The following is a 26,572-nucleotide window of genomic DNA, read 5'->3' on the forward strand; positions in this document are numbered from 1 at the left end:
CATTTGCTCTTTCTTCATATGATGACCCCACCACTCCAGGGATCAGTCTGGTGAATCTTCATTGCACTCTCTATAACAAATACTCTCTAACCTCTTTGTTAATCCTCTATGGAATTAATTTCCATCTTCTGCAGCCCCGTGTTGCCCCAACCACTCACCTCCCACCCCCGTCACTATTTCCACCTTCCCACCTCCCCCCTCACCTGGATCCACCTCTCACTCCCCAGCTCTTGCCCCATCCCCACCCCTCACCTCTTTTCTCTGACTATTTCCCGTCCACTCTCAGTCCAGAGGGAGGGCCTCGGCCCGAAATGTTGACGGTCCATTTCCCTCCACAGATGCTGCCCGACCCACTGAGTTCCTCCGGCAGTTTGTTCTTTGGTCTGTATGACCCGTGTTAGCGAGGGGAGTGGGATTTTACACCATATTCCAGGTACAGTCTCAACAAAACACAAATAATTGTCACTTTGCCCGGACCATTGGCCCCGCTTGCAGGGCAACAGTCTGCCGGTATTTGCCCCCCAATGTGGTGAATCGCCACCACCGTGGGCTCAGACATTTCCACAGATGAGCCCCTCCTGTCCGCCCCCTCTCTCACCATCTTCATCCTTTCAATAAAATCCCCCTCTCCCTCCCCGGGGAACCGGCATCAAACCGACGAGCCGAGCGGTCTCCTCCTACCTCTCAGCGACACATCAGACTCCGGCCGCAGGAGACGCTTCACAAACTTCCCTCGGAGGGAAATGGAAATAAATCAGAAAGCGGACATTTACTTCGGGATTTGTTTGGCTCTGAGGAAAGATCGGCGCCGAAGCGGGAAACGGTCTCAGCGTGGTAACGCCCTCTCGGCTGGTCCGCCTCTGCTATTGGTTATATACAAACCATAGGCTTGCTCTGCGGCTTGATATTCTAAATTGGAGAATAGCACTTTATTCACAAAATCCTCATAGCCCACAGTGACTGTGCACTGATCCCAGCAATGGAACCCGCCACTGCAGCCCCACAGTGCACTATGTACTGACTGCAAAGCTACGAAATTGCATGTGAACAGCCTCCACTCCCCCAAATCCGCTCTTTCTGCGTCACCAGCAGGCTGGGACATCTCACATCTCGCTGCCTCCGCCAGGCCATTAAACTGTGAACAACTGTGGTCAGGGACTGATTTCTGGGGTACTCTAAACGCTACCTCCTTCCGGTCTGAAAACGACTCCCTCATCCAGCCACACAGTAGCGGCAGTTCATCGATCTCCAAAGAGAAAGCCTAATAACCTACTCCTGAGGGTCAATACAATTGCTGTCTCTGAGTTTACCTCCGTCAAATGCCAGGAGGGACATAATAATCAGAAAGTCTCCAGTCGCAGCCGTGTAAATAAAATGTGATATTAGTAGGTGTGCGGCGGATGCCGAGAATGCGAAGGAGACAGACAAACTGAGCCAAGTCGCAGACTGATGAAGGGGAGGAATGATCCATTTTGATACAGAGAGGGAAGCAGAGAGTTTGATATTGTGCCTGATGCCAGAACTGTGTCCAGTTAGAAGATGAAGTCTTGTTCCTCCAAATTGTTTTGAGCTGTGACAGTGTTTTTAATCAGAAGGCACCATGGAGACTAAAATTATCTGAGTTGAAATGTTGTCCACCCACTGACGTGCTTTGTAAACTTTTAACAGGCTAGAAGAGTCAAGGGATTTGTGTATGGGAAACTCAAACACAACAGCACGTTAGTCCCGCTGTTTCTGTCAGTTCAACAGCGCTTGAATGCCGCCGATCCTTGAATGTGGAGACGGAGATGCTGGAGAAGACAGCGCCCCACTCGCTACAAGGAGAGCCCGGTCACGTGTCCATGTCCGTGATCTGATTGGATACATTGCCATGACGTTGATAGCAGTGTGATGTCATCCACTGGCTCTCATTTTGGAAGGGATTCAGTGGGACATCGCAGATACACCAACAGCTTCGCCCTGGGAAGCAGCCGTTCACCTGCTCCGTGTGTGCGAAGAGACTCATTCAGTTAACCCACCTTGTGATGCTCCGGTGAGTTCACAATAAATAGAGACCACATTTCTGTCCGGAGTGAGTAAAGAGTTTTACTCAATCATCCCAGCTGCTGCAACACCAGTAATATCACATCAGGGAGGAAGTTCAAATCCGCTCTGTGTTAAATGTTTAACAATCACGGTGACTGAACGCAGCTGTAGGTTCATGAGGGATTGTTACTGCCAGTTATTCTGCAGTTCTTGCGGCTGCTCATCGCACCCAGGACTGAACCCTGGTCACAGAGCATTGGAGGAGTCTGTTCTGCTGATGCTAACCTTAAACTAGATTGGTATTAACATCATGGATCTGTGAAAGATAAATCAGTTCTGTATCAAATCCCCTGTCAGAAGTACTTACTCTCTCTACCAAACTCACAGTTTATACTAGAGAGGCCGCTCGGCCCATCTGGACCCTGCCCATGTTTCTGTTCCACATCAGTATTTTAAAATCTATCCCTGCCGTTCCTCTCTCACCCTCCCTGTGCTGACAAGTTGCAACTAATCACCACTCCCTGGGAAAAGAGATTTCCCTTGAATTTCATAGAATCATAGAAATCTGCAGCACAGTACAGGCTGTTCGGCCCACAGTGTTGTGCCGACCATGTAACCTACTCTGGAAACCGCCTCGAATTACCCTCACAGATCGCCCTCTATTTTTCTAAGCTCATAAAAGACTCAATTGCATCCGCCTCCACCACCGTCACCGGCAGTGCATTTCGTACACCCACCACACTTTATGGAAAAGCATTCCCTCTGACTTCTGTCTTGCAACTACTTCCAAACACCTTAACACTATGCCCCGAGTGTTAGCCATTTCAGTCCTGGGAACAAGCCTCTGGCTATTCCACGACCAATGCCTCTCAACATTTTATACACCTGTATGAATTCTCTGTATTGTTTTCTCCAGACTGAATAAGACGATGAGTTCCTTGTGGTTTTGACATTCCCCAGGGCTCTGGACTAAGGAGGTTAAACTCCTTCTTCCCTGCTCTTTCGAACGTTTTGGGACATTTTCACTCATTTCAAAGGACTGTCCTTCAGACAGCTGGGTTGTTGCAATGCACCTCCACAGTCTGACAGCAGACTAGCGAGTGAGTCTTCGATAGAGCAGGGTCAGAAGCCAGAGTCGCCAGCACGAATCAAGGCTTTGGGGCTCCAGAAAGAGATGGGGTCTGGAGTTTACAAGGAAGAGGAGGAATCAGACCATCATGATGTGGCTACAAATGAAAGATCAGAAACATTTGCGGACTGGTTGATTGAAAAAAAATCTAGTTATTTTCTGAAAAATACTGGAAGAATTCAGCAGATCAGGCAGCAAATGTGAAAGGGAATAAATAGACAACGTTCCGGCCGAGTCCCTTCAGCACGCCTAGAATATGTACTCCTCTCCTTAGTTGCTGCCTGAACTGCAGAGTTCCTCCAGCATTTTGTGTGTGTGCGTCTCTGTATTACCAGCAACAGCAGAATCTCTTCTATTTTATATCTGCATTTGTAAAGGATTGTACTTTGGCATTAGATACACGTTGATATTGAGTATATTGTTTATGGGAGCCGCTTTCTGCGTTAAAACAGTTGCTGAGTATTCTATATACGCAAAAAAAAAGTGAGGTATGGACATGGAACCGGTGTTTGCAGAAACTGTTAATGGCACCGTGATTACCCATAAAGCCCTGCGATAAAACTTTCGCCGGCGCTGAAGCATTGATCAAATGCGCAGGCGTCAAGGTTGATGACGTTGGTGAATATCACGCATGCGCGCAGTATATATTAGGCCTCGGGATCACGGCTGCGGGGCCGGCTGCAGGTAAGCGGGTATCTCGGGGCGATGTTGTGACTCCGGACTCCGTGACCCGCAATCCCGGGACAGTCCTGCTCTCTTCCCTCTCTCTCAGCCCCACCATCCGTACACGGGCCCCGGGGAGCTTCCGGCTGATGAGGGAATGGGAACCGATGGGTCTCTCAGACAGAGCTGAGCTCCAGCTGTCTAAATGCAAGGATCGGGAACTCGGAGAAAGGGAACAAAATCTTTTACATCAGCTGTTGTGAAAATCACCTTTGTTCTGCCTCCAGTCACAAACAAGAGAAAATCTGCAGATGCTGGAAATCCGAGTAACACACACAAATTGCTGGAGGAACTCAGCATTAGTACTCTTTTCCATAGATGCTGCCTGGCCTGCTGAGTTCCCCCAGCATTTTGTGTCTGTTGCTTGTTCCACCCCCTCTTGTTCTGGACTTTCTACCCGTGAGAACATGTTTTTTAAATTTTTTTTTAGTTTTCTACAAACAGTGTCGAAGAAAAAAATCAATAGTGTAAATAGAGGGATCATTGCAATACAGACAAAAATAACAATAATACATGTCTTAATAAATGAGCAAGTCACCCATATTAAAAATGAAAAGTTAGAAAGGAAAGCTCCCAACCCACCCACGATCCAACTCCAAGCCAACCATTATAAGTATAAATATTTAAAAGGACATTTGAGATAAACTTCTATCACCCCAGAACTATATATTGTAGTAAAAAGAGAAATGAATGATAAAAAAAAAAGCAGCCTGCTAACTAAACAAAGAACGCTGGAAATGCAGGCTCTGACTATCAAGGGAAGAAAAAAAAATACACCTGTCAATCTAGGTGAGAGTTATGAAAATATTTTAAAAAATGGTCCCCACACCTCATGGAACTTTATATCCTAATTTAAAAGTGAATAGTAAATCTTTTCAAGATCTAAACAAGACATTCTATCCCTGAGCCATCGAACATGCGTAGGGGGAACTACATCTCTCCACTTAAGGAGTACTGCACGTCCAGCTAAAAGAGAGACAAAAGACAATGTTTGTCATTTAGCCGGGATCAAATGCTTGTCAGAGTCTTGAGAAATACCAAAAAAAGCGATCAAAAGATCAGGTTCCAAATAACAGGGACATGTTTTGACCCATTCTCTCTGAGTACATAATGAAATCAAACACCTTTGTCCTGGGCAACAAGTAGCTTTCACATCACAAATGTGCCAGACTCCAATGAGACAGACTACTGCCCTTCCCTCCATATTCATTGGCATTGCCATCACTGAGTTCACCACTGTCAGTCACCTGGGGGAGGGTTCAGGGGAAATATTTATGTACAATACAGAAACTGGTGTTACCTGTGTGTATTGTGGTGATGCAAAAGTTGCTGGAGAATTTACAAGTGGGAAGAAGTGGAGTGATATTTGGAAATCTGAGTTTTTAAAGCGTAATTTAGCAAGCAAACCACATATGGACAATGTGCAAAACCTGTGGTGAGAAATCCTTCATTACCCGTTACAGGCCTGCTACATTGGTTGTGTGAGAGTGCAGAACTCAATCAAAGCCAGAGGAGATCAAAGTTCTTACTGACAGTGATTTGCCAGTTGTTGAAATAAATACCTCTCTATAGAAAATTCACGGTGCAGATGTTGTCACTGGGTAAAAAAATGTACAGTACAATCTTTATGTGCACACTGGTCATGACAAATTAGAGAGGACATTGGTGGGAAGGTGGGGAGACCTCCAGTGTCCCTGATGCCCTCACCTACAAGATGTGCATCCAGCTGCAGCTTGTAACCCTGCACTTTACGGAGTTGGAACTTGAAATGGATGAATTCCGGATCATCCAGGAGATAGATATGACATGAAGAGAGGTGAGTTACACCCAAGGTGCAGGACACAGGAGACTGGGTGAGAGTCAGGAAGGGGAATGAGGTTAAATAGCCATCGCAGAGTACGCTTGTGTCCATCCCACACAACAATGGGTGGACCACTTTAGAAACTGTTGAGGGGGATTACCTGGCAGAGGAAAATCAAAGGGGTGATAGGGGATTCGTTAGTTAGGGGAACACAACAAGAGGGGACTAATATCCCAGTGGTAAGGCTCGCTAGTGCTAGTGTGGGGAGAGGGTGATGTGGTTAAAATAAGTTGTAGGGGGAATGGGAGCCAGAATGACAGAACAGATAGTGGGGAGGGTGAATTGAATTGAATTGACTTTATTACATACATCCTTCCGATACATGAGGAGTAGAAATCTTTATGTTACATCTCTGTCTGAATGTGCAATGTGTAATTTATAATAAATAGTTTGTACATAGGACAGTGAATTAATCAGACTGATGGCCTGGTGGAAGATGATGTCCCGGAGCCTGTTGGTTCTTTTGCTGTGGTACCGTTTCCTGGATGGTAGCAGCAGGAACAGTTTGTGGTTGTGATGAATTGGCTCCCCAATATCCTTTGGGCCCTTTTTACATACCTGTCTCTGTAAGTGTCCTGAATAGTGGGAAGTTCACATCTACAGATGTGCTGGGCTGTCCACACAACTCTCTGCAGGTTCCTGTGATTAAGGGAAGTACAGTTCCCATACCAGGCAGTGATGCAGCCAGTCAGGATGCTCTCAGTTGTGTCCCTGTAGAAAGTTCTTAGGATTTGCGGCCCCATCCCAAACTTCTTCAACCGTCTGAGGTGAAAGGGGTGCTGTTGTGCTGTTTTCACAACACAGCCGGTATGTACAGACCATGTGAGATCCTCGGTGATGTTTATGCTGAGGAACCTAAAGCTGTTCACCCTCTCAACCCCAGATCCATTGATGTCAATAGGGGTTAGCCTGTCTCCATTCCTCCTGCCGTCCACAATCAGCTCCTTTGTTTTTGTGACAATGAGGGAGAGTTTGTTTTCTTGACACCAGTCAGATGTTGTTCAGACCTCAGATAGAGTCAGCAATCAAATGGTTGCGAATGGTGAGATGAATGTGCTGAGCTGTGTATATCACAATGCAAGAAGCATCGTAGGAAAGCCAGATGAGCTCAGGACAGGGAATTATGATATTGTAGCCATTATTGGGATTTGTTTGCACCTGACAGTCTGAGGGATTTAGAGGAACAAATTTGTAGAGAGATCACAGACCATGCCAAGAAACAAAGGTTGATTCAGTGAGTGATTTTAATTTTCCATATATTGATTGGGACTCCCATACTGTAAAAGGACTAGATGGGGTAGAGTTTGTCAAATATGTCCTTAATCAGTATGTAGAATTCCTGATGTAGAAGTGTGCAATAAACTGTTAGGAAATGATCCAGGGCTGGTGACAGAAATTAGTGATCATAATGCCATGAGATTCAAAGTAAATATGGCAAAAGGGAGGTCTGGACCACAGGTTGAGATTCCAAATTGGAGAAAGGTCAATTTTGATGGTATCAGAGAGGATCTGACAAGTGTGGTTTGGGACAGGCTGTTCTCTGGCAAAGGAGTACTTGGCAAGTGGGAGGCCTTCATAAGTGAAATTTTGAGGGTGTCTAGTTTGTATATGCCTGACAAAATAAAAGTTGAAAGGTAACTGGTGCAGGGAACCTTGGTTTTCAAGAGATATTGAGGCCCCGGATATTTTGTTCCTCTAAATGCCTCAGACTGTTGGGTGCTACCAAGACTCATTAATGACTACAATATTATAATTCCACCCCTGAGCTCATCTGATTTTTAGTCGTCTTCTGTTCATTTCTAAAAGCTTCCCAATAGTTTTTGCTCTTTTGTTTGCCCTCTCTTTGGCTTTTATGTTGGCCTTGGCTTCTCATTTCAGCCATGGTTGTGTCCTCCTGCCTTTCCAATGCTTCCACTTCTTTGGGATGTATCGATCACTCAGCTCCTGAATTGCTCCCAGAAACTCCAGCCATTGCTGCTCCGTTGTCACTCCCACCTTTTCCCTTCCAGACAAGTTTGTCCAGCTTCTCTGTCATAGAAACATGAGGAAGTTCAGTGCAGAAACAGGCTATTTGGCCCATCTAGTCAATGCTGAAAAAACATTTAAGCTGTCTACCTGCACTGGGACCATCGCCCTCCGTACCCCTACCATCCAGGCTCCCATCCAAACTCCTTTTAAATGGTGAAACTGAGCTCATATTCACCACTTGTGCTGGCATCTCATTCCACACTCTCATGACCATTTCAGTAAAGAGCTTTTCCAAATGTTCCTGTTAAATTTTCACCTTCCCCACTTACCCATGACCTCTGGCCATCCCACGCAACCTCAGTGGAAAAAGCTGCTCGCATTTACCCTATCTATACCCTCATAATTTTGTATATTTCTAACAAATCCTCAAAGCAATGTATAATTTCCTTGTTTATGTTTAGAGCCTTTTTTAGATGTATAAGATGATGAGGGGCATTGATCATGTGGATAGCCAGAGGTTTATTCCCAGGGCTGAAATGGCTAAAACGAGGGGCATAGTTTTAAGGTGCTTTGAAATAGATACTGAGGGGATGACAGGGGTAAGTTTTTTATACAGAGAGTGGCGGGTGCATGGAATGCACTGCCGGCTATTTGTGTGAGTGTTTCAGTTACTGTGGGGCCAGGAACCCATGCAGCTCAGTGAGAACAGGGAATAATGCCAATGGAGAGAGTCAAACTGAGCCAGGTCACAGATTGGAGATGGCAGAAATGCTCCATTCTTATAGAGACAGGAAGAGCATCGGAGAATTTGATGGTCACTCCAGATACCAGCACTGTGCCCAGTTAGATGATTTCTCTCTCCAACTTGGGTTGAACCTCACTGTAATAGTGTGATGCCAGATCACACGTTGACAACTCAAGGGATCTCATCTGAAATATTGTCCTACACCCATTGATAGATTTCGTAAATATTTTTACAGGTTAAGAATGACAAGGAGTTTGCCTATGGGAATCTCAAACACAACACGCCAGTTTTGCTGTCTCTGTCCAGATATTTAAGAAGAGGAGCAAGGGATTCACTCGATCATCCTTCCTGCTCAGACTGTGAGGAGGGATTCACTCGATCATCTGACGGACTGGCACGCACATCATTTTACACAGGGGGATCCCATTCATCTGCTCAGACAGTGGGAATGGAATCACTCAGTCATCTCAACTGAAGGTACATCAGCAACTTCACATCGGGCAAGGCCTTTCACCTGTGGACACACCAGTCAGTTCACACTGCGCAGAGGCTGGCCTTCTGCTGAATTTGTGGGGAAGGAATCACTCGGTCATCTGAACTAATGGCTCACCAGCAAGTTCACACTGGGAAGCGGCCGTTCACCTGCTCAGACTGTGGGAAGGGATTCACTCGGTCATCTGACCTAATGGCTCACCAGCCAGTTCACACCGGGGAATGGCCGTTCACCTGCTTGGACTGTGGGAAGGGATTCACTCAGCCATCTCATCTGATGGTACATCAGAGAGTTCACACTGGGGAGAGGCCGTTCACCTGCTCAGACTGTGGGAAGGGATTCACTCAGTCATCTCATCTGATGGTACATCAGCGAGTTCACACTGGGGAGAGGCCGTTTACCTGCTCAGACTGTGGGAAGGGATTCACTCAGTCATCTCATCTGATCGTACATCAGCGAGTTCACACTGCGGAATGGCCGTTCACCTGCTCAGACTGTGGGAAGGGATTCACTCGGTCATCTGAACTGAACGTACATCAGAGAGTTCATACTGGAGAGAGGCCGTTCACCTGCTCAGACTGTGGGAAGGGATTCACTCAGTCATCACATCTGAAAGTACATCAGCGAGTTCACACTGGGGACAGGCCGTTCACCTGCTCAGTGTGTGGGAAGGGATTCACTTCATCATCTACAGTGAAGGTACATCAGCGAGTTCACACTGGAGAGAGGCCGTTCACCTGTTCAGAGTGTGGGAAAGGATTCACTCAGTTAGGCCACCTACAAGCACACTGGTCAGTTCACACTGGAGAGAGGCCGTTCACTTGCTCAGACTGCGGGAAGGGATTCACTCAGTTATCCACCCTGATGACCCACCGGGAAGTTCACACCAGGAAGAGGCCATTTACCTGCTCAGTCTGTGGGAAGGGGTTCACTTTGTCAAATCAGTTACTGAGACACCAGTTCGTTCACACTGGACAGTGGCCATTCACCTGCTCAGACTGTGGGAAGGGATTCACTCAGTCATCTGAACTGAAGGTACATCAGCGAGTTCACACTGGGGAGAGGCCGTTCACCTGCTCAGAGTGTGGGAAAGGATTCACTCGCTCATCCCACCTACAAACACATCAGTCATTTCACACAGGGGAGCGGCCGTTCACCTGCTCAGACTGTGGGAAAGGATTCACTCAGTCATCAGAGCTACAGAGACATCAGCGAGTTCACACTGGGGAAAGACCGTTCACCTGCTCAGTGTGTGGGAAAGGATTCACTCAGTCATCCCACCTACAGAGACACCAGCAAGTTCACACTAGGTAGAGGCCGTTCACTTGCTTAGGGTGTGGGAAGGGATTCACTTGGTCATCTCAACTGCAGAGACACCAGCAAGTTCACACTGGGTAGAGGCCGATCTCCTGCTTGGACTTTGGGAAGAGAATCTCTCAGCCACATCAACCAGGTTTGCATCATTGAGTTCACACTGGGGAAACCCGTTCACCCTCTGTGAATGTGGGAAGCGATTCACTCAGTCATCTAACCTTATGGAACTCTCACTTCGGCTGGCAGTTTAATGTAGGGGATGATAGCTCCTGGCCCGGCCAAACTTAAGAAATCTCATTTGGGTGGATGCTGCACGATGTGTCCCCTGTTACAAATCCGTACCCCGAAATAACAAGCAGTACAGAATATGTGATTAAATGATTGAGCTTTATAATTTTTACTTTGACTATAGGGTTAGAAAAGAAAACAAAAAAAAAGAAAAAGGGCCCACTCCATTTGCATCTTCTCATCTCTCCCCGGCAAAAGAACATGAAAATATCTCTTCCAGACTCACAAGGAAGAACATTTCTGACACCAGATCGTCCCGCACTCCAAAACCCTGTTATCTCTAGTTGTAACCTAAACACTGCTGCTACAGAGAAACCATTACCTCAGCAGTGAAACATTACAGAGAGGCCATTACATTAACAGTGAAACCTTACAGCATGTTATACTTGTGACACACTGCCGGATTCACACTGGGGAGAATGTTTCAATAAGCTGCATGCTGGATATTTGTCCATCACCGTTGCTGAATGCTATTTTGAGAGTGACTGTCGGTGCTGAACGCTGCAATTATCACCACACCCAGTTCTGCACCCTGGTCACTGGGCATGGGAGGAGTTTCTTCTGGGGCATATTCACCTTTAATGGGACTGGAGTTTAACATTCTGCATCTGTGGCAAATTAATTAGTTCTATTTTAAACTCTGTTTCTGGTACTTAGAGTATTTATAATACAACTAGTGTACTCAGGCCTGCTGGACCCAGCCAGTGATACAGTTCCACAACAGTCCTTTTAAATCCTCCTCTGTTGTTCACATCTGTGGGATGGGTTCCAAACAGTCACCACTCTGTGGGTGACAAGGTTTCCCTTGAATTTTCTGCAGACTGAATAAGTCGAGCTGACTGCAGTTCTGTCTGAGATGTTCTTTGCCCCTCAAATCTTTGGGCTGAGAAAGAATGACATTGGGAGTTAATCTCCTTATTCGGGGCTCATTTCTACATTATGGGTCATTTTCCCTGCTTCTGAAGGGTTGTTGAAAACACTCTCCTCTAAAGACTGAAAGCAGAATGGGAAACCATTAGTTGGATGTTCAGTGGAGCAGGGTCAGAAACCAGAGGCGGGTCTGCACAGGGTAGAGTTTGGGGCACTGGACGGTGGTCAGGGAAACAACGTATGATGATTAGAAGGGAATCAGCTGCGGGGCGTGGCAACGAATGACAGAGTAGCAACGTTTGGAAGCTGATTGACAGGGAAAATAATTCAGTTGTCTGACTGACACAAACAATGCCTGTGGTGAGGTGCTCCACTGGTCGAGGTACGTGTGTGTTGAGAATGGTTATATCCATTGAGGGAGTTGTTCCTGCTTATTTATCCTGTAATATTATATCTGGATGGTTATTTTAGATTATCCTATCTGTAATAATGTATTGATTATCATATAAATTGTGAGATTCTGTCCTTAGCTGGATCAGGCTTGAATTAAAGGTGCCTTAATGAAGTTATGGTGATTATTAATGAGTTTGTATTTTAAAGCAAGATTTTGGTGAATGATATTTGCCACTTGATCGTACCTCTGTCAGTAATCAGATTGAGTTAAACTGCAGCAGGATCCTGGAATGTGTTGGATTGTGTCTGGTTTCTCTTGGCATTTTCTGCATTTATTGCCTTGTTACTTTGTATGGTTTGTATTTTTGATTTTTTTTTTCTTTTTGTTGACCACCTTGTCCTGTACTTCTGCAAGGAACCCCCCTGTTTCGGGGTAGAGGTCTCCAACTCTCAGTCAGGTGCTCGATGCTTCCTTGTCAACATCTAGTCTGCTCAGATCGTTGGGATGTCTCCCATGGAGGGTCATACTCGTTCCACTGGTTAATGTTTTCTTCCATAGTGATGATTCATTTTTCTGAGGTAGCCTCTCATTTAGGTTTCCTGGTCTGTGTTTCTTATCAGAATTTCATATACACACATGAAGCACTGAATCCAGTTCATTTTTGATGAAAATATATACTTAGAAGTCTTATCTGAGTGTTGTGTGATTTTATTTTTTTCATGTGTGTTATTCCTCTTTCTCCTTCTGTCCAAGGTAGTATTAATCTGAGGCTATGTCCACACTGGACCGGATAATTTTGAAAACGACGGTTTTGAGTAAAAACGACAGGCATCCACACCAGGCGTTTTTCAAGATATCCCTGTCCACACTAAAATGGATATTTGGGAGAATTTCCTCCTACTGGGCATGCGCAGACACATCTACAGAAAACAAGCGAAGAGGAAACGGTATAATATTTACGTTTCCGCGGTGGCGTTGTGCTATTTCCATTGGTCAAAAACAAGAGTACCTACAACAACAGCGAAAGAAAGTTTTCAAAAATGTCTTCGAGGAATACAAAGAAAACCTCCACTGGAAAAAGCAGACGGACTTCTTCATTTAGACAGACAATGAAGTCGAGCTGTTTCCGCGAGTTACAAACAACTACAAGGTCAGCAAAGCAGTGGAGAACGTTGGAGGGAGATGTTTAACTCCGAAAAAGCTATTAACATAGAGAATAAAGTAAACTACACATGCATGAAGCCGTCCTCTACCCAAGATCAACAAGAGTGGAATCTTCTGCCGCCAGACCTGCACAGTATTTCTGAGATTAATATTTTTAAAGATAGACTCAATCAAATCAATTTATGGGATCTGGTCAATAAAGCTCACTTCACAATTTACCTCTCACGCTGTTCACACCGACTGCCCGTTATAACAACCGTCCGGCAGTGCTTGCACAGTACCAAGCAGCAGCAAAAAAAACTTTGTTGTTGTGGTGTTGTCATGACAGCGTTTTTAAACATCTCCGTTTACCCCGTCCACACTTCAACGCAAAGCAATCGTTTTCAAATTTACACACTCTGGAGAGTGTTTTCGAAAATCTCCATTTTCAGGGGAGGGAAATGCCATTTCAGTGTGGATGGAGGGTCAAAACGAAGAGAAAAAGCTTTGTTCTCAAAATTATCCGGTGTAGTTTGGACGTAGCCTAAGTGGGTCTGAGTGTAAATAGACTTTTCTAAAGTTGTCATTTCAGCTCTTATTTATCTTTGTAAGTTTTACTGATTGAAATGGGACCAAGATATTTTCTTAAAAAAATGTCAATGTCTGTATTGATGAAAGTGTTTATTGCCTTTGTTGTGTTTGTTAACTATTAAGCTCTGTTTGGCAGGTTTTTTTAAGCCTTGAACTAAATTTGGTCAAAGGTTTTCCCCATTTTGCACTACTGTAGCGGTGTGCGACACATAGCGCTAAAATAACCACACGGAGTCGGTGAGTTGGGGTTGCGGTTAAAGATTTATTTAACTTCGCGGCCTGCTTTAAAGCCTTCCCGTTCCCGCCCTCTCTGGGCGGGATTGCTGTGGGGAATGCATATTCCCAGCCCCTTTCCGCACGCGGGATTTTCCCCCTGCTGGTGAAGATGGCCTGGCGGCCTTTTTGGGGCCGGCCCTCTGTCTGCGCGCGCTGTTTCGTGAGCCGGTTTGTGTGTGCTAGAAAGTGGGTCGCCACATAACCACGCCCCCCAGAACCGGCGATACCTCCCCCAATGTCCACAGTCTGGATCGGCCTCTGTTTGGGAGGTCTGCCCCTGCGCCGCGGTGCCTGAGCCTGGACCGGCTGCGCCAAGTCCACATGGGCCGGTTTGAGTCGGTCCACCGTGAAAACCTCCTCTCTCCCCCCAATGTCCAGCACGAACGTGGAGCCATTGTTCCTGATCACCTTAAACGGTCCCTCGTAGGGCCGCTGTAGCGGTGCCCGGTGTCCGCCCCGTCGTACAAAAAGAAAAATACAGTTCTGCAGGTCTTTGGGTGCGCGGGTCGGGCTCTGTCCGTGCTGTGAAGTGGGGATGGGGGCCAGCTTACCAAGCCTCTCACGTAGTCTGTCCAGGACTGCTGTGGGTTCTTCCTCTTGCCCCCTTGGGGCTGGTATGAACTCTCCTGGGACGACCAGGGGTGCGCCGTACACCAACTCGGCCGACGAGGTGTGCAGATCCTCCTTGGGCGCCGTGCGGATTTCCAGTAGGACCCAGGGAAGTTCGTCCACCCAGTTAGGCCCTTCCAGGCGGGCCATGAGAGCCGACTTCAGGTGACGGTGGAAATGCTCCACTAGTCCATTCGACTGTGGTGGTAGGCAGTTGTGTGGTGTAGCTGTGATCCTAAAAGGTTGGCCATAGCCGACCACAGGCTGGAGGTGAACTGGGTGCCCCTGTCGGAGGTAATGTGGGCCGGTACCCCGAAGCGTGCTACCCAGGTTGCGATCAGTGCTCGGGCGCAGGATTCGGAGGTGGTGTCGGTGAGCGGGACTGCCTGTGGCCATCTCGTGAACCAGTCTATCATAGTTAGGAGGTACCGCGCTCCTCGTGACACTGGCAGGGGCCCCACGATATCCACATGAATGTGGTTGAACCTCCGGTGGGTGGGTTCGAAACGCTGCGGCGGAGCCTTGGTGTGCCACTGCACCTTGGCCGTTTGGCACTGCATGCACGTTTTGGCCCATTCACTGGCCTGTTTACGCAGTCGATGCCACACGAACCTGTTGGCGACCAGCCGGACAGTTGTCCTGATGGAGGGGTGCGCTAAGTTGTGAATGGATTCGAAAACCTGCCGGCGCCAGGCTGCTGGGACGATGGGGCGGGGTTGGCCGGTAGCTACGTCACATAGTAGGGTCCTCTCACCTGGGCCTACGGGGAGGTCTTGGAGCTGCAAACCGGAGACTGCAGTCCTGTAACTGGGGATCTCAGCGTCTGCCTGCTGTGCCTCTGCCAGCGCTGCATAGTCCACCCCCTGGGACAGGGCCTGTATGGTAGGTCTGGATAGTGTGTCCGCCATGACATTGTCCTTTCCCGGACATGCCGGATGTCCATCGTGTATTCGGAGATGTAGGACAGATGTTGCTGCTGGTGGGAAGACCAGGGGTCGGACACCTTAGTGAACGCAAAGGTAAGCGGTTTGTGGTCTGTGAACGCAGTGAAGGGCCTATCTTCTAAGAAGTACCTGAAATGCCGGATTGCCAGGTATAGTGCCAATAGCTCCCAGTTGAAAGCACTGTATTTGAGTTTGGGTGGTCGTAGGTGTTTGCTGAAGAATGCCAGGGGTTGCCAGCGACCCTCGATGAGTTGTTCCAGCACTCCACCAACTGCTGTGTTGGATGCGTCCACCGTGAGGGCAGTAGGAACGTCCGTTCTGGGGTGCACTAGCATCGCGGCGTTTACTAAGGCTTCGCTGGTTTTAACAAAAGCGGCCGCAGCCTCTTTATCCCAGGTAATGTCCTTGCCCTTACCCGACATCAGGGTGAACAGGGGGCGCATGATTCGGGCTGCTGAGGGGAGGAAACAGTGGTAGAAATTCACCATACCCATGAAACGTCGACTGTACTTCTTCCTAGAGATGCTGCCTGGCCTGCTGCGTTCACCAGCAACTTTGATGTGTGTTGCTTGAATTTCCAGCATCTGCAGAATTCCTCATGTTTAGGAAAATGGTGCATAGTTTTCTGAAGGTGGAATCTCATGTGGATAGGGTGGTGAAGAAAGCTTTTGGTATGCTGGCCTTTGTAAATCAGAGCATTGAGTATAGGAGTTGGGATGTAATGTTAAAATTGTACAAGGCATTGTTAAGGCCAAATTTGGAGTATTGTGTACAGTTCTGGTCACCGAGTTACAGGAAAGATGTCAACAAAATAGAGTACAGAGGAGATTTACTAGAATGTTCCCTGGGTTTCAGCACCTGAGTGACAGAGAAAGGTTGAACAAGTTAGATCTTTATTCTTTGGAGCGTAGAAGGTTGAGGGGGGACTTGATAGAGGTATTTAAAATTATGAGGGGGAAAGATAGACTTGACGTGGATAGGCTTTTTCCATTGAGAGTAGGGGAGATTCAAACAACTGGACATTAGTTGAGAGTTAAGGGGCAAAAGTTGAGGGGTAACACGAGGGGGAACTTCTTTACTCAGAGAATGGTAGCTGTGTGGAACGAGCTTCCAGTTGAAGTGGTAGAGGCAGGTTCGATTTTGTCATTTAAAAAAAATTCGATCAGTATTTGGACAGGAAAGGAATGGAGGGTAGAGGCAGGTAGATGTGACTAAATGAGAGTAAGCGTTCAGCATGGACTGGAAGGGCCAAGTTGGCTTATTTCCGTGCTGTAATTGTTATATGGTTATATGAACTTGCGGGTGTCTCTGTAGGTTGGACAACTGAGTGACTTCCTTCTCAGACCGAGCAGGTGAATGGCCTCTCCCCAGTGTGAACTGACTGGTGTGCTTGTAGGTTAGCTAACTGTGTGAATCCCTTCCCACAGACTGAGCAGGCGAATGGCCTCTCCCCAGTGTGAACTCACTGATGTATCTGTAGATCAGGTGATCGAGTGAATCCCTTCCCACAGACTGAGCAGGCGAATGGCCGCTACGCAGTGTGAACTGACTGGTGTCTCAGTAGGTGAGATGCCTGAGTGAATCCCTTCCCACAGTCTGAGCAGGTGAACGGCCTCTCCCCAGTGTGAACTCTCCGATGCACCTTCAGTTGGGATGACTGAGTGAATCCCTTCCCACAGTCTGAGCAGGTGAACGGCCTCTCCCCAGTGTGAACTTGCTGGTGTCTCTGTAGATCAGGTGATCGAGTGAATCCCTTCCCACAGACTGAGCAGGTGAACGGCCTCTCCCCAGTGTGAAATCGCTGGTGTTTCAGTAGGTCGGATGACTGAGTGAATCCCTTCCCACAGTCTGTGCAGGTGAACGGCCTCTCTCCAGTGTGAACTCGCTGATGTACCTTCAGATGAGATGATAAATTAAATCCCTTCCCACAGACTGAGCAAGTGAATGGCCTCTCCCCAGTGTGAACTCGCTGATGTACCTTCAGTTTAGATGAGCAAGTGAATCCCTTCCCACAGACTGAGCAGGTAAATGGCCACTCCCCAGTGTGAACTGACTGGTGTTCTTGTAGGTGAGCTGACTGTGTGAATCCCTTCCCACAGTCTGAGCAGGTGAACGGCCTCTGCCCTGTGTGAACTCGCTGATGTATCTGCAGATGAGATGACTGAGTGAATCCCTTCCTACAGACTGAGCAGGTGAATGGCCTCTCCCCAGTGTGAACTCGCTGATGTATCTGCAGATCAGGTGATCGAGTGAATCCCTTCCCACAGTCTGAGCAGGTGAACGGCCTCTCCCCAGTGTGAACTCGCTGATGCACCGTCAGTTGAGATGACGAAGTGAATCCGTTCCCACAGTCTGAGCAGGTGAACGGCCTCTCCCCCGTGTGAACTCTCTGATGTTCCTTCAGTTGAGATGACGAAGTGAATCCCTTCCCACAGTCTGAGCAGGTGAACGGCCTCTCCCCAGTGTGAACTCGCTGATGTATCTGTAGATCAGATGATCGAGCAAATCCCTTCCCACAGTCTGTGCAGGTGAACGGCCTCTCCCCAGTGTGAACTCGCTGATGTGCTTGTAGGTTAGCTAACTGTGTGAATCCCTTCCCACAGTCCGAGCAGGTGAACGGCCTCTCCCCAGTATGAACTCTCTGATGTACCTTCAGGTTAGATGACTGAGTGAATCCCTTCCCACAGTCTGAGCAGGTGAACGGCCTCTCCCTGGTGTGAACTCGCTGGTGAGACATTCGGTCGAATAACCAAGTGAATCCTTCCCCACAAATTCAGCAGATGACCAGCCTCTGTTCGAAGTGAACTGACCTGTGTGTCCAGGTGGGAAGACCGACTGAATCCTGTCTCACACATAGAACAGGTGAATGGCCTTGTCTCAGTGTGAACTTGCTGATGTACCTTCAGTTGAGATGACGGAGTGAATCCACTCCCACTGTCTGAGCAGGTGAATGGGTTCCCTTGTGTAATATGATGGGCATGCCAGTTGGTCAGATGATCAAATGAATCTCTCCACACAGTCTGAGCAGGAAGGAGAATCGAGTGAATCCCTTGCTCCACTTCTTAAATATCTGGACAAAGACAGCAAAACTGGCGTGTTGTGTTCGAGATTCCCGTAGACAAATTCCTTGTCATTTTTAATCTGTAAAAAGATTTACAAAATCGATCAATGAGTGACGGACAACATTTCAGATGAGATCACTTGAGTTGCCAAGGTGTGATCTGGCATCACACTGTTACAGTGAGGTTCAACCCAAGTTGGAGAGAGAAATCATCTTCTAACTGGGCACAGTGCTGGTATCTGGAATGACCATTAAATTCTCTGATGCTCTTCCTGTTTCTCTAAGAATGGGGCATTTCTGCCATCTCCAATCTGTGACCTGGCTCAGTTTGACTCTGTCCATTGATATTATTCCATGTTCCCACTGAGCTGCATGGGCTCCTGTCCCCACAGGAACTGAAACACTCTCACACAAATAGCCGGCAGTGCATTCCACGCACCCACCACTCTCTGTGTAAAAAACTTACCCCTGACATCCCCTCAGTATCTATTTCAAAGCACCTTAAAACTATGTCCCTCGTGTTAGCCATTTCAGCCCTGGGAATAAACCTCTGGCTATCCACATGATCAATGCCCTCATCATCTTATACACCAAAAAAAGGCTCTAAACATAAACAAGGAAATTACACATTGCTTTGAGGATTTGTTAGAAGTATATAAAATTATGAGGGTATAGATAGGGTAAATGCAAGCAGCTTTTTTCACTGAGGTTGGGTGGGATGACAACCAGAGGTCATAGGTAAGTGGGGAAGGTGAAAATTTAATGGGAATATTTGGAAAAGCTCTTTCCTGCAGTGGTTGTGAGAGTGTGGATTGAGATGTCAGCACAGGTGGTGAATATGAACTCGGTTTCACCATTTCAAAGAAGTTTGGATGGGAGCCTGGATGATAGGGGTATGGAGGGCGATGGTCTCGGTGCAGGTAGTTGCATTAGACCAGCGGTCCCCAACCACCGGGTCGCAAAGCATGTGCTCCCGGGCTACAAGGAAACGATATGATTTGGTGATATGAGTCAGCTGCACCTTTTCTCATTCCCCGTCACGGCCACTGATCAGCCATTACACATGTGAGGTCATGACCCGCGCGTCATCTGTGTCAGCGCGGGAAGGAGATCAACTCCTCGAGCTTGCAAATGACGGCGGGCTGAGAAGTATGTTTGACATAACATCCCTGTCGGCATTCTGGATCAAAGTCAAGGCTAAATATCCTGAGATAGCCACGAAAGCACTGAAAACGTTGCTTCCATTTCCAACATATCTCTGCGAAGCGGAGTTTTCTCCAATGAATGCAACGAAAACTAAATTGCGGAATAGACTGGACAGGAACTCACTTCGAGTATCGCTGTCTCCCATCATCCCTCGATAGGACCGTGTTGTTGGAGGGAAACAAGCCCAGGGCTCCCACTGATTCAGCGATATTGGTGTGTTCCAATGATCTTATATATTCATACGGGGAAAATATGTGCTGTGTGTTTAAAATCCAAACGTTACTTAAAATGTCATGATGCTATTGACTTACCTATATAACCATATAACAATTACAGCACGGAAACAGGCCATCTCTGCCCTACTAGTCCGTGCCGAACGCTACTCTCACCTAGTCCCGCTGACCTGCACTCAGCCCATAACCCTCCATTCCTTTCCTGTCCATATAGCTATCCAATTTTTCTTTAAATGATAATATCGAACCTGCTTCTGCCACTTCTACTGGAAGTTCATTCATCACTTACTTCAAGCTCCTCTAATAATTGACTTATCACTATATTCATGCGAGGAAAATATGTGCTGTGTGTTTAATATTAAAGTCGTTAGATAAACACTTTTAGAAACGAAATTGGGTGTATTAGCCATTTATCACCTATATTCCAGTCATGATTAACACCGCCCCCCCCCCCCACTCCGAATAGAATCACGAAAAAGGATTTGCAGGAAAAATCGGTAGGCCACAACGCGCATGCGCACTGGTGCCCGCGCAAGGGTTCATGGTCATTGTAGTCTTTCTCTGGGTAAACGCAATGTATTTGACTGCTACTCTTGTCCGTTGGCAACCCTACCCACCAACCCCGCCCCCCCCCACCCCACCGGGTTGGCCGGTCCACAAGAATATTGTCAATATTAAACCGGTCCGCAGTGCAAAAAAGGTTGGGGACCCTTGCATTAGACAGCTTAAATGTTTTTTCAGCATTGACCAGATGGGCTAAATAGCCTGTTTCCATACGGAACTTCTCCATGTTTCTATGACAGAGAAGCTGGCCAAACTTGTTCGGAAGGGAATAGGTAGGAGTGACAATGGAGCAGCGATGGCTGGAGTTTCTGGGAGCAATTTGGGAGCTCAGTGATCGATACATCCGAAAGATGTGGAAACATTGGAAAGGCAGGAGGACACAACCGTGGTTGAAATGAGAAGCCAAAGCCAACATAAAAGCCAAAGAGAGGGTAAACGAAAGAGTGAAAACGATTGGGAAGCTTTTAGAAACCAACAGCAGACGACTAAAAAAAAAGTCAGAGCTCAGGGCGTGGAATTATGATACTGTAGTCATTAGTGAGTCTTGGTAGCGCTCAACAGTCTGAGGCATTTAGAGGAACAAAATATCCGGGGCCTCAATATCTCTTGCAAACCAAGGTTCCCTGCACCAGTTAACTTTCAACTTTTATTATGCAGGCACATACAAACTCTACACCTTCAAAATTTCACTTCTGAAGGCCCCCCACTTACCAAGTATTCCTTTGCCAGAAAACAGCCTGTCCCAAACCACACTTGTCAGATCCTTTCTGACCTTTCTCCAATTTAGAATCTCAACCCACGGTCCAGACCTCTCTTTTTTCCATATTTACTTTGAATCTCATGGCATTATGGTCACTAATTTCGGTCACCAGCCCTGGATCATCAACCTATTGCACACTTTTACATCAGGAATTCTATGTACTGATTAAGGGCACATTTGACAAACTATACCCCATCTAGTCCTCTTACAGTATGGGAGTCCCAGTCAATACATGGAAAGTTAAAATCACTTACTGAATCAACCTTTGTTTCTTGGCATGGTCTGCGATCTCTCTACAAATTTGTTCCTCTAAATCCCTCGGATTGTTGGGTGCAACCAAGTCCCCAATAATGGCTACAATATCAGAATTCCCTGTCCTGAGCTCATCTGGTTTTCCTACAATTCTTGCATTGTGATATACACAGCTCAGCACATTCATCGCTCCATGCTCAACCATTTGATTGCTGACTGTATCTGGTGTCTGAACAACATCTGACTGGTGTCAAGAAAACAACCTCTCCTCATTGTCACAAAACATGCATCATTGCTGTCGCAGTTTATGTTCCACTGGATGCTAATGCTAAAGTAGCCATGAAAGACCTCAGTGCTGCTATTAGCAAGCTGCAGACATTGCATCCAGACGGAGCTTTGACTGTCGCTGGAGACTTTAATCATTGTAACCTGTGTACCGTGCTTCCAAGATTTTACCAAAATGTATTACGCACCACCAGGTGTAATAAAACCTCAGATCATGTGTACACAAATGTGGCTGACACTCAAACTAACTACCCTCCCCCATCTGGGACAGTCCGACCATCTTTCATTGTTTCTGCTTCCCAAGTATAGCCCGGTCATTAAACGTGTGAAACCCACAATGAAGACTATTAAGATCTGGCTGGAGGGGGCTGACTCTGCTCTTCAGCACCAATTCCAGCACACAGACTGGAGCACGTTTGCTGCCCATACCACCACAGACTCTCAGACTAACATTGATTTATAAACCAACTCTGTCCTTGAGCACATCAACAAGTGTGTAGATAGAGAGACATTACTAAAACAAATAAGAGTTTTCCCCAATCAGAAACCATGGATGAACAGAGAGGTTCACCTCCTGCTCAAAGCCAGAGATTCAGCCGTCAGGTCTGGAGACGGGGAGGTTCACAGCTCAGCCAGGGCCAACCTGAGGAGGGGAATCTCTCAGGCTAAACACATATACAAACAGAGAATCGAGGAGCATTTCAACTCCTCAGACCCCCGGTCCATGTACATGGCATACAGGTTATACAGACTTCAAACCTCCTAGTACTGTGCCCCCTTCCAGCTCTGCTACCCTCCCTGATGAGCTCAATTACTTCTACGCTCGCTTTCATCGAGGGAACAAGGAGGTCACCCTCAAAGCGGATCTCCCACCTGGTGAACTGTCTCTCTCACTTTCCACCTCCGATGTTTGTGCCACCCTGAGCAGGGTGAATGTACGGAAGGCAGCTGGTCCGGATGGAATACCTGGCCGTGTGGTGAGAGTCTGTGCAGGGCAGTTGACCGGGGTCTTCACGGACATTTTTAATCTGTCCCTGGCCCGGGGTGTTGTCCCCACAAGCTTCAAGATCACCACCATCGTGCCAGTGCCGAAGCATTCCACTGCCACGAGCCTGAATGATTTCCGCCCAGTTGCACTCACCCCCATCATTGCAAAGTGCTTTGAAAGACTGGTTCTATCACATCTGAAATCCTGTCTGCCCACTACCCTGGACCCCCATCGCACCAACAGGTCAACAGAGGACACCATCTCCACGGCACTTCACTCTGCCCTGACCCACCTGGACAGCCCCAACTCTTATGTCAGAATGATGTTCATTGACTTTAGTTCGGCATTTAATACTGTGATCCCCTCAAAGCTGATCACCAAACTTCGCCAGCTTGCTATCAGCTCATCCCTCTGCAATTGGACCTTGGACTTTCTGATGAACAGACCCCAATCAGTTAAGTTAGACAACCTCTCCTCCTCCACTCTCACCCTGAACACCGGCGTGCCTCAAGGCTGTGTGCTGAGCCCTCTTCTGTACTCCCTGTTCACCTGTGACTGCGTTCCTGTACATGGTTCTAACTCCATAATCAAGTTCGCAGATGACACCATGGTGGTTGGCCAGATCAGAGGGGATGACGAGACAGCCTACAGGGACAAGGTCCAGCACCTGGATGCGTGGTGTGCCGACAACAATCTGACCCTTAACACCCAGAAGACCAAGGAGATCATTGTGGACTTCAGGCATGCCAGGAGCCACACTCACGTCCCCATCTACATCAACGGAACTGTAGTGGAGCGTGTATCAAGCTTCAAATTCCTTGGTGTCCACTTTTCCGAGGATCTCATCTGGTCCCTGAACTCCTCCATCCTGATCAAGAAGGCACAACAGCACCTTTACTTCCTGCGGAGCAACAAGAAAGCTCACCTCTGTCCCAGGATATGACAGACTTTTACTGCTGTACCATTGAGAGCATACTCACCAACTACATCTCAGTGTGGTATGGCAATTGTCCTGTATCAGAGCGCAAAGCACTCCAGTGTGTGGTGAAAACTGCCCAGCGGATTATCGACAGCCAATTGTCCACCATTGAGAACATCTACCATTAACGCTGCCTGGGTAGGGCGAAAAGAATTATCAAGGATACATCTCACCCTAACCATGGACTTTTTAACTCTCCTCCCATCAAGGAGGTGCTAAAGGAGCCTCCGCTCCCACACCAACAGGCACAGGAAGAGCTTCTTCCCTGAGGCTGTGACACTGCTGAACCTCCAGTCACAGCGCTAAGCAGTATTGCATCCATATTGTACTGTCTCAGTACTTTTATATTTGTGGGCTGTAGCACTTTTTTATTCAGTTATTTTGTAAATAACACGATTCTTTGCATTTCTGGTCAGATGCTAACCACATTTCATTGGCTTTGTATCTGTACTTGGCACAATGACAATAAAGTTGAATCCAATCTAATCTAAAAAAAACAAAGGAGCTGATTGTGAACGACAGGAGGAATGGAGACAGGCTAATCCCGATTGACATCGATGGATCTGGGGTTGAGACAGTGAACTGCTTTAAGATCCTTGGCATAAACATCAGCGAGGACCTGACATGGTCTGTACATACCGGCTGTGTTGTGAAAAAAGCACAACAGTACCTTGCTCACCTCAGACGGCTGAAGAAGCTTGGGATTGAGTCCCAAATCCTAAGAACTTTCTACTGGAACACAACTGAGAGCATCCTGACTGGCTGCATCACTGCCTGGATGATCTGGAATTGATCCATTTCAAGTTCCAACTCCATAAAGTGCAGGGTTACAAGCTGCAGCTGGACGCACATCTTGTAGGTGAGGGCATAAGGGACAGTGGAAGTTCCGCCACCAATGTCCCCTCTAATTTGTAATGACCGGTCTGCACATAGAGCTTTAAGTTCCTCGGGGTAAATATCACAAATGACCTGACCTGGTCCAACCAGGCAGAGTTCACTGCCAAGAAGGCCCACCAGCACCTTTACTTCCTGAGAAAACTAAAGAAATTTGGCCTGTCCTCTAAAACCCTCACTAATTTTTATAGATGCACTGTAGAAAGCATTCTTCTCGGGTGCATCACAACCTGGTATGGAAGTTGTCCTGTCCAAGACTGAAAGAAGCTGCAGAAGATCGTGAACACGGCGCAGCTCATCACACAAACCAATCTTCTGTCCGTGGACTCAGTTTACACCGTACGGTGTCAGAGCAGTGCTGCCAGGATAATCAAGGACGCAACCCACCCAGCCAACAGACTTTTCATCCCTCTTCCCTCCAGGAGAAGGCTCAGGAGCTTGAAGACTCGTACGGCCAGATTTGGGAACAGCTTCTTTCCAACTGTGATAAGACTGCTGAATGGATCCTGACCCGGATCTGGGCCGTACTCTCCAAATATCCAGACCTGCCTCTCGGTTTTTTTGCACTACCTTACTTCCCATTCTTCTATCTTCTATTTATGATTTATAATTTAAATTTTTAATATTTACTAATTTTAACTAATTTTAATATTTATAATATTTAATATTTGTAATCCAGGGAGTATGAAGCGGAGAATCAAATTTCGCTGTGATGATTATACATTCTACTACCAATTGTTTGGCGACAATAAAGTACAAAGTAAAGTAAATCTTGTACTGTTCATTCTTTTAACCAGTGACAACATGTGCACAGTGAATTTTATATAGAGAGGTATTCATTTTAACTGCTAGCAAATCACTGTCAGTAAGAACTTTGATCTCCTCTGGGTTTGATGGAGTTCATCTGCACTCTCACACAACCCATGTAGCAGGCCTGTAACGGGTAATGAAGGATTTTCTCGCCAGAGCTTTTGCACATTGTCCATATCTGATTTGCTTGCTAAATGACGCTTTAAAAAGTCAGATTTCAAACTATCACTCCACTTCTTCCCACTTTCAAATTCTCCAGCAACTTTTGCATCACCACAATACACACAGGTAACACCAGTTTCTGTATTGTACACAAATATTTCCCCTGAACCCTCCCCCAGGTGACTGACGGTGGTGAACTCAGTGATGGCAATGCCAATGAATATGAAGGGAAGGGCAGTAGTCTGTCTCATTGGAGTCTGGCACATTTGTGATGTGAAAGCTACTTGTTGCCCAGGGCAAAGGTGTTTGATATCATTATGTACCCAGAGAGAGTGGGACAAAACATGTTCTCACGGGTAGAAAGTCCAGAACAAGAGGGGGTGGAACAAGCAACAGACACAAAATGCTGGAGGAACTCAGCAGGCCAGGCAGCATCTATGGAAAAGAGTACTAATGCTGAGTTCCTCCAGCAATTTGTGTGTGTTGCTCGGATTTCCAGCATCTGCAGATTTTCTCTGGTTTGTGACTGGAGGCAGAACAAAGGTGATTTTCACAACAGCTGATGTAAAAGATTTTGTTCCCTTTCTCCGAGTTCCCGATCCTTGCATTTAGACAGCTGGAGCTCAGCTCTGTCTGAGAGACCCATCGGTTCCCATTCCCTCATCAGCCGGAAGCTCCCCGGGGCCCGTGTACGGATGGTGGGGCTGAGAGAGAGGGAAGAGAGCAGGACTGTCCCGGGATTGCGGGTCACGGAGTCCGGAGTCACAGCAACTACCCGAAGTCGGTGTTGGAAACGCCGCCCGGTGAGACCCCCAACCCGGAGACCCCTTCTCACCTCAACCGATCATCCGGGGCCTTTTGTGCCCCGCGCGCTGGTGAGCTCGAGCTTGGTCGGTTTAACGGCTGGGCTACTAATCACGTGACCAGCCCCTCCCCCACCGCTGTCAACAGGGGAGTCACGCGCGGCGCTATTCCCATTGGTACGAAGCGATGTCAATCACTGCT

At 47.2% G+C, this 26,572-nt stretch overlaps 2 protein-coding genes across 2 annotated transcripts in view; one reads left to right on the forward strand and one right to left on the reverse strand.

Annotated features, from left to right (window-relative positions):
- The first annotated feature begins 3,809 nt into the window (after positions 1-3,809).
- On the forward strand, positions 3,810-13,580 carry LOC140208396 (uncharacterized). The gene is made up of 2 exons (XM_072277062.1): positions 3,810-3,838; positions 8,687-13,580. The coding sequence occupies exon 2, from the start codon at positions 9,053-9,055 to the stop codon at positions 10,256-10,258; it is 1,206 nt and encodes a 401-aa protein (XP_072133163.1). The 5' UTR covers positions 3,810-3,838; positions 8,687-9,052; the 3' UTR covers positions 10,259-13,580.
- A 2,600-nt stretch (positions 13,581-16,180) lies between these two features.
- The window catches only part of LOC140208404 (uncharacterized), a 56,606-nt gene continuing 46,214 nt past the window's right edge, over positions 16,181-26,572 (reverse strand). The window contains exon 2 of the mRNA XM_072277071.1: positions 16,181-18,084. Within this exon, the coding sequence (XP_072133172.1) occupies positions 16,905-18,084 (1,180 nt within the window). The 3' untranslated portion in view covers positions 16,181-16,904. The remainder of the gene's footprint in view (positions 18,085-26,572) is intronic.

This window comes from Mobula birostris, chromosome 13, assembly GCF_030028105.1.
Source record: "Mobula birostris isolate sMobBir1 chromosome 13, sMobBir1.hap1, whole genome shotgun sequence".
In the NCBI taxonomy this organism is placed as follows: Eukaryota; Metazoa; Chordata; class Chondrichthyes; order Myliobatiformes; family Myliobatidae; genus Mobula; species Mobula birostris.

What these genes read in the sequence shown, in the direction of transcription:
- LOC140208396 (XM_072277062.1), top strand. Translation starts at nt 9,053, where the DNA reads ATGGCTCACCAGCAAGTTCACACTGGGAAGCGGCCGTTCACCTGCTCA.